The 9,134-nt window shown below is 63.2% G+C and overlaps 1 protein-coding gene across 2 annotated transcripts in view; it reads left to right on the forward strand.

Annotated features, from left to right (window-relative positions):
* SAMD11 (sterile alpha motif domain containing 11) overlaps positions 1-9,128 on the forward strand; it is a 20,527-nt gene extending 11,399 nt beyond the window's left edge. The window contains exons 6-14 of one of the 2 annotated variants that reach the window (XM_040645564.1): positions 3,041-3,130; positions 3,304-3,438; positions 5,331-5,493; positions 6,538-6,653; positions 6,891-6,969; positions 7,053-7,567; positions 7,797-7,921; positions 8,294-8,404; positions 8,518-9,128. In XM_040645564.1, the coding sequence (XP_040501498.1) occupies positions 3,041-3,130; positions 3,304-3,438; positions 5,331-5,493; positions 6,538-6,653; positions 6,891-6,969; positions 7,053-7,567; positions 7,797-7,921; positions 8,294-8,404; positions 8,518-8,763 (1,580 nt within the window). In that variant the 3' untranslated portion in view covers positions 8,764-9,128. The remainder of the gene's footprint in view (positions 1-3,040; positions 3,131-3,303; positions 3,439-5,330; positions 5,494-6,537; positions 6,654-6,890; positions 6,970-7,052; positions 7,568-7,796; positions 7,922-8,293; positions 8,405-8,517) is intronic. The other variant, XM_040645565.1, reaches the window with a different exon arrangement.
* Positions 9,129-9,134: the final 6 nt, after the last annotated feature.

Raw genomic sequence — 9,134 nt, forward strand, 5'->3', positions numbered from 1 at the left:
GGGGGGGGGGGGGGGGGGGGGGGGGGGGGGGGGGGGGGGGGGGGGGGAGCACGGCTGCCAGGGCCACTGCAGCTCAGTCTGGGGACAGCCTGCCCTGCCACCCTCCCAGCGTCTCTGCTCAGCAGCTCTGGATGCCGCCACCCCCAGCAGCCTTGGCTGGCGGCCAGGGAGGCCAGCGGAGGCGGGAGGTGGCAAGGCCGGCTGTCCCCTGGGGCTCCGTGTGATGGTAATTGTGTTAATCCCGGCCAGCCAGGCAGACAGGAGGCAGAGGCAGTGGCTCCACCCTGGCTGCTTCTGGGGTGGGCTTGGAGTGGTCAAGGCCACTGCCCCCCCTTCCCGCCCATGGGAGCAGAAGCAGGGAGGACAGGCAGGGACATGCAGGCCTCACACGGGCTCAGAAAGGCACATCCTGAATGGCTCACTTGCAGAGTGCCCACCGACCCCATGCAGCACAGGCTCCTGGAGGCAGCAGGAGCTCAGGAGGAGGAGGGAGCTGGGAGACCCAGGCCCTCCCCAGAGTAGCAGGGCAGAGGGGACTTGGCCATGAGGCTTTCCTGCAGAGAATGAGGCATAGCTGAGCTTTGACTGAAAGAGATGAGGTCAAAGGAGTTGGCGGGAGTCCCCTGCAACCCTATGGACCCGGGGCAGGGACGTTTCCAGCAGTAGCTACAGCTCTTAGAACAGCTGGGCAGGAGATGGTCTTCCCCACTAGTGCCCCCAGGCGTGCCTGCGCCTGGAAAGGCCTTTGTGGGGTGGGTGTGAGGGGGCTGCTTCTGGAGCCTTGTTGGAGGCCTCGAGCAGCCAGCTGATAAAATCTAATTGCCCCATCGATCGGGCGGAGCCACGGGAGCCCCACAGTGATTGAGATATTCTGAGCCGGCAGGCTGTCCGCCTGCTGCCCGCACATGTGGAGACCTCACGGTACACGGGCACAAGTGTACATGTGTGGAAGCAGGCATGTGCGCCCTGCGCCCTGTTAGGGCTGCGTGCTTGGGGCCTTGGCGTGGCCCGGGCATCCAGCTCACACTCTGTGTCTGGTGTCACCATGCCACGCTCCTGTGTCCGCACTCTCACTTTATGCTGAGGTGCAGGGCGGGCGTGCAAGCACGCCAGGGGTCACATGTGCTCTGCATGAAGTGTCACGTGTGTGTACTGTGTCCAGCTTCTGTGAGTTTGCTCTCTCCTTGAGGCTGTCATCCTCCATTGGCTTCCACTTGTTCCTGTCAGCCCTTGGGTGGGGACATTTGCCTGCTATCACCTTCTCTTGCTTCCCCAGGAGCCACAGGTCAGTCCTATTCCCCCAGGAATGGACCCTGGACAGGAAGGTCCATGGAGGCCTGTGAGGGGCTCAACCCGGGTCGATGCTGGCGTCTTATAACTGTGAATATGTCTATGAGTGAACATGGCCCTAATCAGGGACTGGTGAACCCCCAGATTGCCATGGCAGACCTTACTGCAGCCATGGGGCTGGGTCTCACTGTGGGTCCTCCTTCTACCACCAGCAGCACCTCCCCCAGACAGAGAGGAGCTCACACCCTACACCCCACTCCTGCGGGGGGGGGGGGTAGTTTCCACTGTGGAAAACGGGAATGGGGCTCAGGGAAGTGAGAGTACTGGGTTATTTGCTAACCCCAAAAGGGGTGTGTGCAGGATGGGGCGTGGCAGCAGGTGTGGACCCAGCCCACACCCACCTCCAGGCCTGACACTGCTGGCAGTTGCGGCTCTCCTACCAGCAGGGCCCTGATGCCCCAAAGCTGTTGGGGGCCAGCTTTGGCTTCCTCAGGGCACCCTCATGCTGGTCCTGCCAGGGCCCTGAGATAGGGACCTTTCAGCCAAGCAGTAAGGGCCTCGTCCCTCTCGGGGCAAGGCCTGGGGCTGGGCTGCGACGTGGCAGCGAGGTGGCTGAGATCAATAAGTTATTAGCACCATTCTGTCAGCTGTAAAGTGGAGATTGATCGGCCCCTCGCTGCTGCCGCACTTCCCCGGCCTGATAAAAATGACAGATTAAGGGAATAAGAGAAAGGAATTAGGCTCTGGGAATTAGGCTCTGGGAAGCCTGCCTTGCTGAGCTGTCATGGCAGGCCTGGTTCACAGAGGGGGTAGCCCTCAACCCACCCACCCAGGCAGCCTCCCGGGTTGGAGAGGGGCAAGAGCATGGGCTCTGGCTTTGAGGCCAGCCCTGTGGTGGGCCCGGGAGACCAGGACATCTGCTGAGCTGTTCCTCAAACCCCCATCCCAGGCCTTGAGCTCAGGAAGGAAGGAGCAGGGGCTGATCTGGGGAGATAGATGAGTATGACTGGGATGTAGGACCTCAGAGAGGCCTTCAGGGAGGGGTGGGGCTACCCCGCCCTACTACTATGGCCAGGCTGTGCACAGCCCATGAGACTGTTCAAGAGCTCAGAGCCCAGCGGGGATGTGGGCAGATGTGTGACAGGCAAGGCCAGGATGCTGGCTCAGGCCTTCTGAAGGCAGTGACAAGTGTGGCCTAGGTGGACGTACCCAGGAGTGGATGTGGCAGGTGTGCTTGACCTTGGGGGCTTCAAGGTGTCCTTGGGGGCCTGCTGCCTAGCGACTTCCCTGAGTGGATAGAGGCTAGGGTCCTCACCCCGGGGAGGAAAGGTGACTTCCAGGCTAAACCAAAGCCTTCAGTTCCTCTGCAGCAGAATGACCAGGAGGGCCTGTTAATTTGCACAGGACCCTAGTCTGGCTGGGTAGGGGCAGCAGGGCACCTGTGGAGTCCTGAGTTACCACCTGAGTCTGCTACCACAAATCTCCCATCACGTATACACATACCCCAAAGTCCAGGATCAGAACTGTCCCTTGACCTATCCAAACCCTGGCAAGGTGTCCTCTGGCTGAAGGCCTGGGACCCTGGGCTGGAAAAGGCTTTGACTTGGCCGGGACCCAAGGGCACCTGAGCAATGATGGTTCTGGGCCAAGCTGGGTCTGGCTGGGACTGAGGCCTGGGCTGGGTCCCTCCCGGCCTCCATCCCCTCCAAGCCCAGAGATGCATGATGGGGCTCACTCTAACCTCCCCCAGGTGACCTGCTGGGCAAGAGGCTAGGCCGCTCCCCCCACGTCAGCAGTGACTGCCCACTGGAGAAGAAGGCACGAAGCAAGTCACCCCAAGGTGGGAGCTCAACTTGGAGGTGGAGGGACAGGTCACAGAGAAGGGAAGGGGACAACTCAGACGCTGTGCCGGGCAGAATCAACCCAGCAGTAGGTTCTGAGAGGGGAGGTCCTGCCTCTCCTGTGGCAGCATCTGAAGGAGAATCCCCTCACCTTATGCTCCACCCAACACAGAGACTCTGTTGCTGCCAGAACGAGGGCCCAGCATGGCCCCTGAGGACCACTACCGCCGGCTTGTGTCTGCTCTGAGCGAGGCCAGCACCTTTGAGGACCCCCAGCGTCTCTACCACCTGGGCCTCCCCAGCCACGGTATGTGCCCCCACCCTTTGGCACCGTCCCTCACCAAGTGTCTACCCATGTGTGTTGGGCTCTTGCTGTCCCTGGAGGCCTCTGCTCACCCTGGAGAGAGCCCCTGGGGTCTTCGGCTGCTGACACCAAGACTGGGTTTGATGCGGATTTGTAGGCCCCTCAGACCCCATGAGCCCCTTGTAGGTGGGCACCGAGGGGTGACTCTCCCCCTCCCTCTGCCCAGGCAGCCACTTGTTTGGGTAGATCTGGGAGACCCCCCACCTGCATGCCCCTACAGTCCACCCCCACCATCTCCCACAGACTCTGCAGCAGGGCCGCCCCTCACTTGGGACATGCGAGCGCTGTCATTCCACAGATGAGGAAACTGACTCTGGGATGAGCCCCAGTGAGAGTGGAAGGTGGGGACCGAGCCAGGCCCCCTGCCCCCCTCCAGTACATGCAGCTTCTCGTGGTCCCTGGTCTGTATGCTGTAGTCCTTCCTACCCCAGCTGCCCTCGGGGTGGTGTGTGAGATTGTGCTGGACACCTCCCCTGGGGTCAGCCTGGGTCTCTAGAGGGAGGGGCCCAGCGGAGGGAGCAGTCAGGCTAGGACATCCATCCAGAAGGCAGGGTGGGTAGCAGTTCAGATGTGGCCACCAGGACCTACTCACTGGTGCTCAGGAGAAGCCCCAGCTGGAGGCACCGTCCCTGCCCCACCCAGCTCCCCACCCTGTGCTCTGTCCATCTGTCCTTCCTGCCTCTCACGGACACACCTCGCCCACCCACCATCTGGCACCCTGACCAGCTGCACCCTAGCCTGGCAGACCCAGCCCATGGTGCTGCCCCTAGCTTGGCTTTTCTAGCTGGAGGTGGGTGAGGAGTGCTGGGAAAGGGGGCAGGATTTCTTCTCCTTACACAAGGCACTGTCCCCCAGGGCAGTCAGGCACCGAGAGCCTGAATAATTCACCAAATGTTAATAATTTAAAAATCTTCCTTTTTAATTGCTTTCCCTGCCCTGCCTGGGGCCGCTCGGCTGGCCTGCGCGGGGGAGGGGGCGCCGGCCACCGGGGAGCAGCGCCGGGAGCCGGGCTGTCAGTCATGTCCCTGCGCCGCCGCCCCCGCCGCGGAGCCGACTGTAAATAACCGAGGCCGCCGGGCGGGCGCGGGGGCGAGGGGCCCCGCTGGGATCGATGCAGGCGGCCGCGCCGGCTGGGCTCTGCGGGCTGGCACCCGGCCCGGGCAGGACCCACCTCCGCTCTTCGGGTAATTAATTTATAAACAGGCGGCGGCGGCGGAGCCTGCACAAATGGGGGGCTGCGGGGGGGACTCGGAGGCCCGGCTCTGAGCAGGATGGAGGGACCCGGACGGGCAGCGGAGTGCTAGGCGCCTTGAGCGTGCACTGCGTGTGATGTAGAAGGGGGTCACCTGGGCATGGTCAGCACTCCTTCAGGAGCAGGCCTGCGCCCTCACTGTGGGCTCGTCACACAACCCCGTCCCTCAAGGCTTCCACGGCCTTGCTGTCCACAACCTCTCAACTCCTGTCAGTGCCGACATTCACGCACCACAGAATCGCCTGCCTTCGGAGCCGTTCCCTCCCTCCCGCTGCATTTTGGTTACTGAAATCCCCGTATCCCTTTCAAATACTTACCTGCCCCCCTCCCAATACAGGTGGGCGCCTCCCAGCCCCCATTCCCAAGACCATAGAAAGCTAGTTGCGCTGTAATGATTTGAGTGTCTCTGTTCATCTTTCTGTCCCCATGACCAACCGGCAAGGTCACTGTAAGGATGTGCTCTCATTGGCTTCTGGTCCCCTTGGTGTCCTTGCTCAGTGTCCTTTGCTCACCAGGGTTGGGGTAGTGAGAAACCTGGGGTAGCCTGGCCTCTGGGTCACCACTGACCACCCCCCCCCCCCAGATCTCCTGAGGGTTCGCCAGGAGGTGGCAGCAGCAGCTGCTAGGAGCCCGGGTGGCCTGGAAGTCCACCTGCCCTCATCCACGGCAGGTCAGCGTCGAAAGCAGGGCCTGGCTCAGCACCGAGAGGGCACCGTGCCAGCTGGCACCCCATCCTTCTCAGAAAGGTACTGGGGTGCCCACATCAGAAAGGCCCCCATCTTCTCCTTGCTTGTTTCTTGGATACGCTGGGGTGGGCCTGTCGGGACTGAGTACCTGGTTTCTGCAGGTCACGTCCACAGCCTGCACCCCCTACCTTGTCACCAGTCGTGCACACTCTTCTCCCCCGTCGCAGCCACACGCTGTCGTGTGGTACAGAGCGTGCCAGGCATTGTGCTGGCCCTAGGTTCATGGTCTGCAGAAAAGTCCTGACACCCACTGAGCTGGTCAGAGGCCCAGAACACTCCTGGAGTAGAATGTGTGGGGGTGACCACCCCTCTGGGCAGGGTGTTAAGGGTGACTCGCTGAATCCAGGTGCCCCAGAGACAGCTGAGGGCTTTGCTCCCTCAACAGGTAGGTGAGGGGCTGGAGGCAGACTGGGGGAGTCCGTGGAGAGGGGGGTGTGGAGGGGGGCAGAAGGCAGAAGAGGGGAACAGCGAGAGGTCTGGAAACCCTGAAGTCCGAGAGCTGGGGCAAGGAACACACACACACCACCAGCAACAGCACACCTCCCCCGCTGGTCCACCTGCAGAGGCCAAGGGGTGAGCGAGCTAGGGGGCGGTAGGGGCTGGGCAGCTCTCGGCGGTCTCCTGCGGGGCGCCAGGGTACGCCCCCGCAACGACGCGGCGCGCCCCGCCCTCCTCCCCCGAGCGCTATTTGCAGCTGCCTCCCCCGCCTCCAGGATTGCAGCTAATTGCGTCCCCCCACCCCCCAGCCGCTCAGGGTCCACCGCAGGCAGGGAGGCGGGGGCCCGGCGCGCCCCGCGCGGTAATTACCGCTGCAGTCGCCGCCGCCCGCCGGGTCAGCGCCTCCGCGCCGCCGCCGAGATTAATTGGCGCCGCCAGCCGGGGGCGGGGGCGGCGCACGACCCGGAGTCGTAAAGAGCAGCGCATCGACCGCCCGCGGGGCCGGCAATTAGTAGAGGCGGCGGCCGGAGGAGAGGGGGCGGGGGCGCGCGGGGCAGTTACCGGAATGGAGGGGGCGCGCACTGCTTACCGCTCTGTCGTCCACAGGGAGCTGTCGCAGCCGCCCCCCTTGCTGTCGCCCCAGAACGCCCCACACATCGCCCTGGGCCCCCACCTTAGGCCCCCCTTTCTGGGGGTGCCCTCGGCCCTTTGCCAAACCCCAGGTGAGGAGTGGGTGGGGTGTGCGAGCTCTTTATGTCCTAAGGGGCTGGTGAGTGAGCGCGCCGCGAGGCCGTCGTCGGTGTGGGCGCGTCCGGGTTTGCCGGTGACCGACTCGTGTCCCCGAGTGCGCCTGGAGTACCCACCCCGGCCCCGTTGAAGCCAAGAACAGACCAGGTGGGGCTTGGGTGGCCCTAGACCACTCGGCCACCTGGCCTCGTGGTCTGTCCCCTTCCCACCAGGTTACGGGTTCCTGCCCCCTGCCCAGGCGGAGATGCTCGCCCGGCAGCAGGAGCTCCTGCGGAAGCAGAACCTGGCCCGGTAGGTGCGATGGCGTCCCGCGAGGAGGAGGGGGCCCTGCCGAGCTACATGACCCACACTGCTGTCTGCTTTTCCTGGTCCAGGCTGGAGATGTCGGCAGAGCTGCTGCGTCAGAAGGAGCTGGAGAGCGTTCACCGGCCGCAGCTGCTGGCGCCCGAAGCCGCCCTGCGCCCGTCCGATGGCGCCGAGGAGTTGCAGCGGCGCGGGGCCATGCTGGTGCTAAGACACAGCTCCGCGCCGCTGCTGGCCCTGCCCCCCCAGGGACCCCCAGGCCCCGGCCCACCCACCCCTCCCCGGGAGCCTGTCCGCCGAGCCCCTCGGAAGGGGGGCCCCAGCCCTGCCTCAGCCCACTCCAGTGAGTCCAAGGAGACCACGGGGGCTGGGCTCTGGGCACAAGATGGCTCCGAGGATGAGCCCCCCAAGGATTCAGAAGGAGAGGACCCTGAGATGGTGGCTGCTGGGGGCCAGGGCCCCAACCTGGGCCAAGCCCCAACTGGAGGGGCCAGCCCTGAGGGGAAGGGGCTTCTCTCAGGGTCCATGCTGCCCCCTCCACTGCCCCTGGGCTTACCCTACGCCGTCAGTCCCTACTTCCACACAGGTGGGCATCCCCCCTCCATGCTTTAGATCTCTCCATGGGGTGGAAGGAACCCAGTCCCCACCACCACCCTGGGTCTTAGGGAGGGAGTCCATGGGGAGAAAAAGAAAAATCCCTTTTAGTCATCATCAGTCCAACATCTCTGAACAATTTGGGCGAAGGTCAATAGATGTGGGTGGGAGAATAGAAAAGAGCTGGCCATAGTCCTAGTAATACCACCCCCCCAACCCAGGCACCATGGGGGGACTCTTCATGGATGGGGAGGAGGCCACAGCCCCTGAGGACCTCAGCAAGTGGACAGTGGACGATGTCTGCAGCTTTGTGGGGGGCCTGTCTGGCTGTGGAGAATATGCACCGGTGAGGGGGCGGGGGTGGACACACACCTTCCTGAGATGGCTCTGAGTTCTCCATTCCCCAGTGCCTCTTCCCACCCCAAATCTCCCCTCCTCAAAAACAGTGTGTGGGGAGGGGGAAGGATGCTGTTGCATGCCCCTCCCTGCCCCCCGCCTTTGCCATGTCAGTGCTTCTGCCTCCAACGTAGGCATATGCCCAACACCGAGATCTTCATTCGCAAGTTTTTCCAGCAAACACCAACAAGCTTCTCTTGGCCCTGCTCTGGAAAGCCATGAGGCAACCCCAGGCACTCAGCCCTTCATGGGCTGGAGGGACCCAACAGGGTGGGTAGGCACTGGTCCTGGCACTCAGGCCCTGACATCCCCCTCACCGCAGGTATTCAGAGAACAGGGGATCGACGGGGAGACCTTGCCCCTGCTGACCGAGGAGCACCTCCTGACCACCATGGGGCTGAAACTAGGGCCTGCTCTCAAGATCCGGGCCCAGGTGAGTGCCAGCTGGGGGCAGTAGTCTCCAGAAATGGTGGGTCAGCACTGAGGCTCTTTGTGGCTGAAAGCCGGCAGTCCAGCAGTCCTCCACCCAGGCCCATCTCTCCACAGGTGGCCAAGCGCCTAGGCCGAGTCTTCTACATGGCCAGCTTCCCTGTGGCTCTGCCCCTGCAGCCACCAACACTGCGGGCCCCAGAGCGGGAGCTCACCTCTGGGGAGCAGCCCCTGTCCCCAGCAATGGCCCCCTCCCCTTATGGGGGGGGGCACCCCCCTGCTGGCCGAGCCTCGCCCAAGCAAGAGAATGGAACTGTGGCTCTGCTCCCAGGGCCTGCAGAGCCCCCCCAGCCTCTGTGCTGAACTGGGGGGTTAGCCACCCTGGCCCCGAAGTCCTTCAGTGCCAGCAGCTCTGATGCAAAAGACCCACCCCACAGCTTGCTTTCCTTTCGGATTTGGATGCAAACACACAAAGAATTTTTAAAAGAAAAATGTGACTTAAGAGGAAGAGTTTCCAAAACTTTCTGGGGGTGGCAGTCGAGCCAGGTGCAGACGGCCTGGGGACCCAAACCTGAGCCCAGGCCTGGGGAGTCTGCATCCTGGGTGCCTGCAGACAAACCAAAGAATGACAGACCAGGCACGTCACGCCGCACTGGCCGTGGCCCTGCCCGCTAGCTCTCTCTGGAACTGGGACTGCTCTCTGCGAGGCTTTCGGTATCCTGTCATCGGGGGAC

The sequence above is a fragment of the Ursus maritimus genome, unplaced genomic scaffold (genome assembly GCF_017311325.1).
Source record: "Ursus maritimus isolate PB19 unplaced genomic scaffold, ASM1731132v1 scaffold_32, whole genome shotgun sequence".
NCBI classification, from domain to species: Eukaryota; Metazoa; Chordata; class Mammalia; order Carnivora; family Ursidae; genus Ursus; species Ursus maritimus.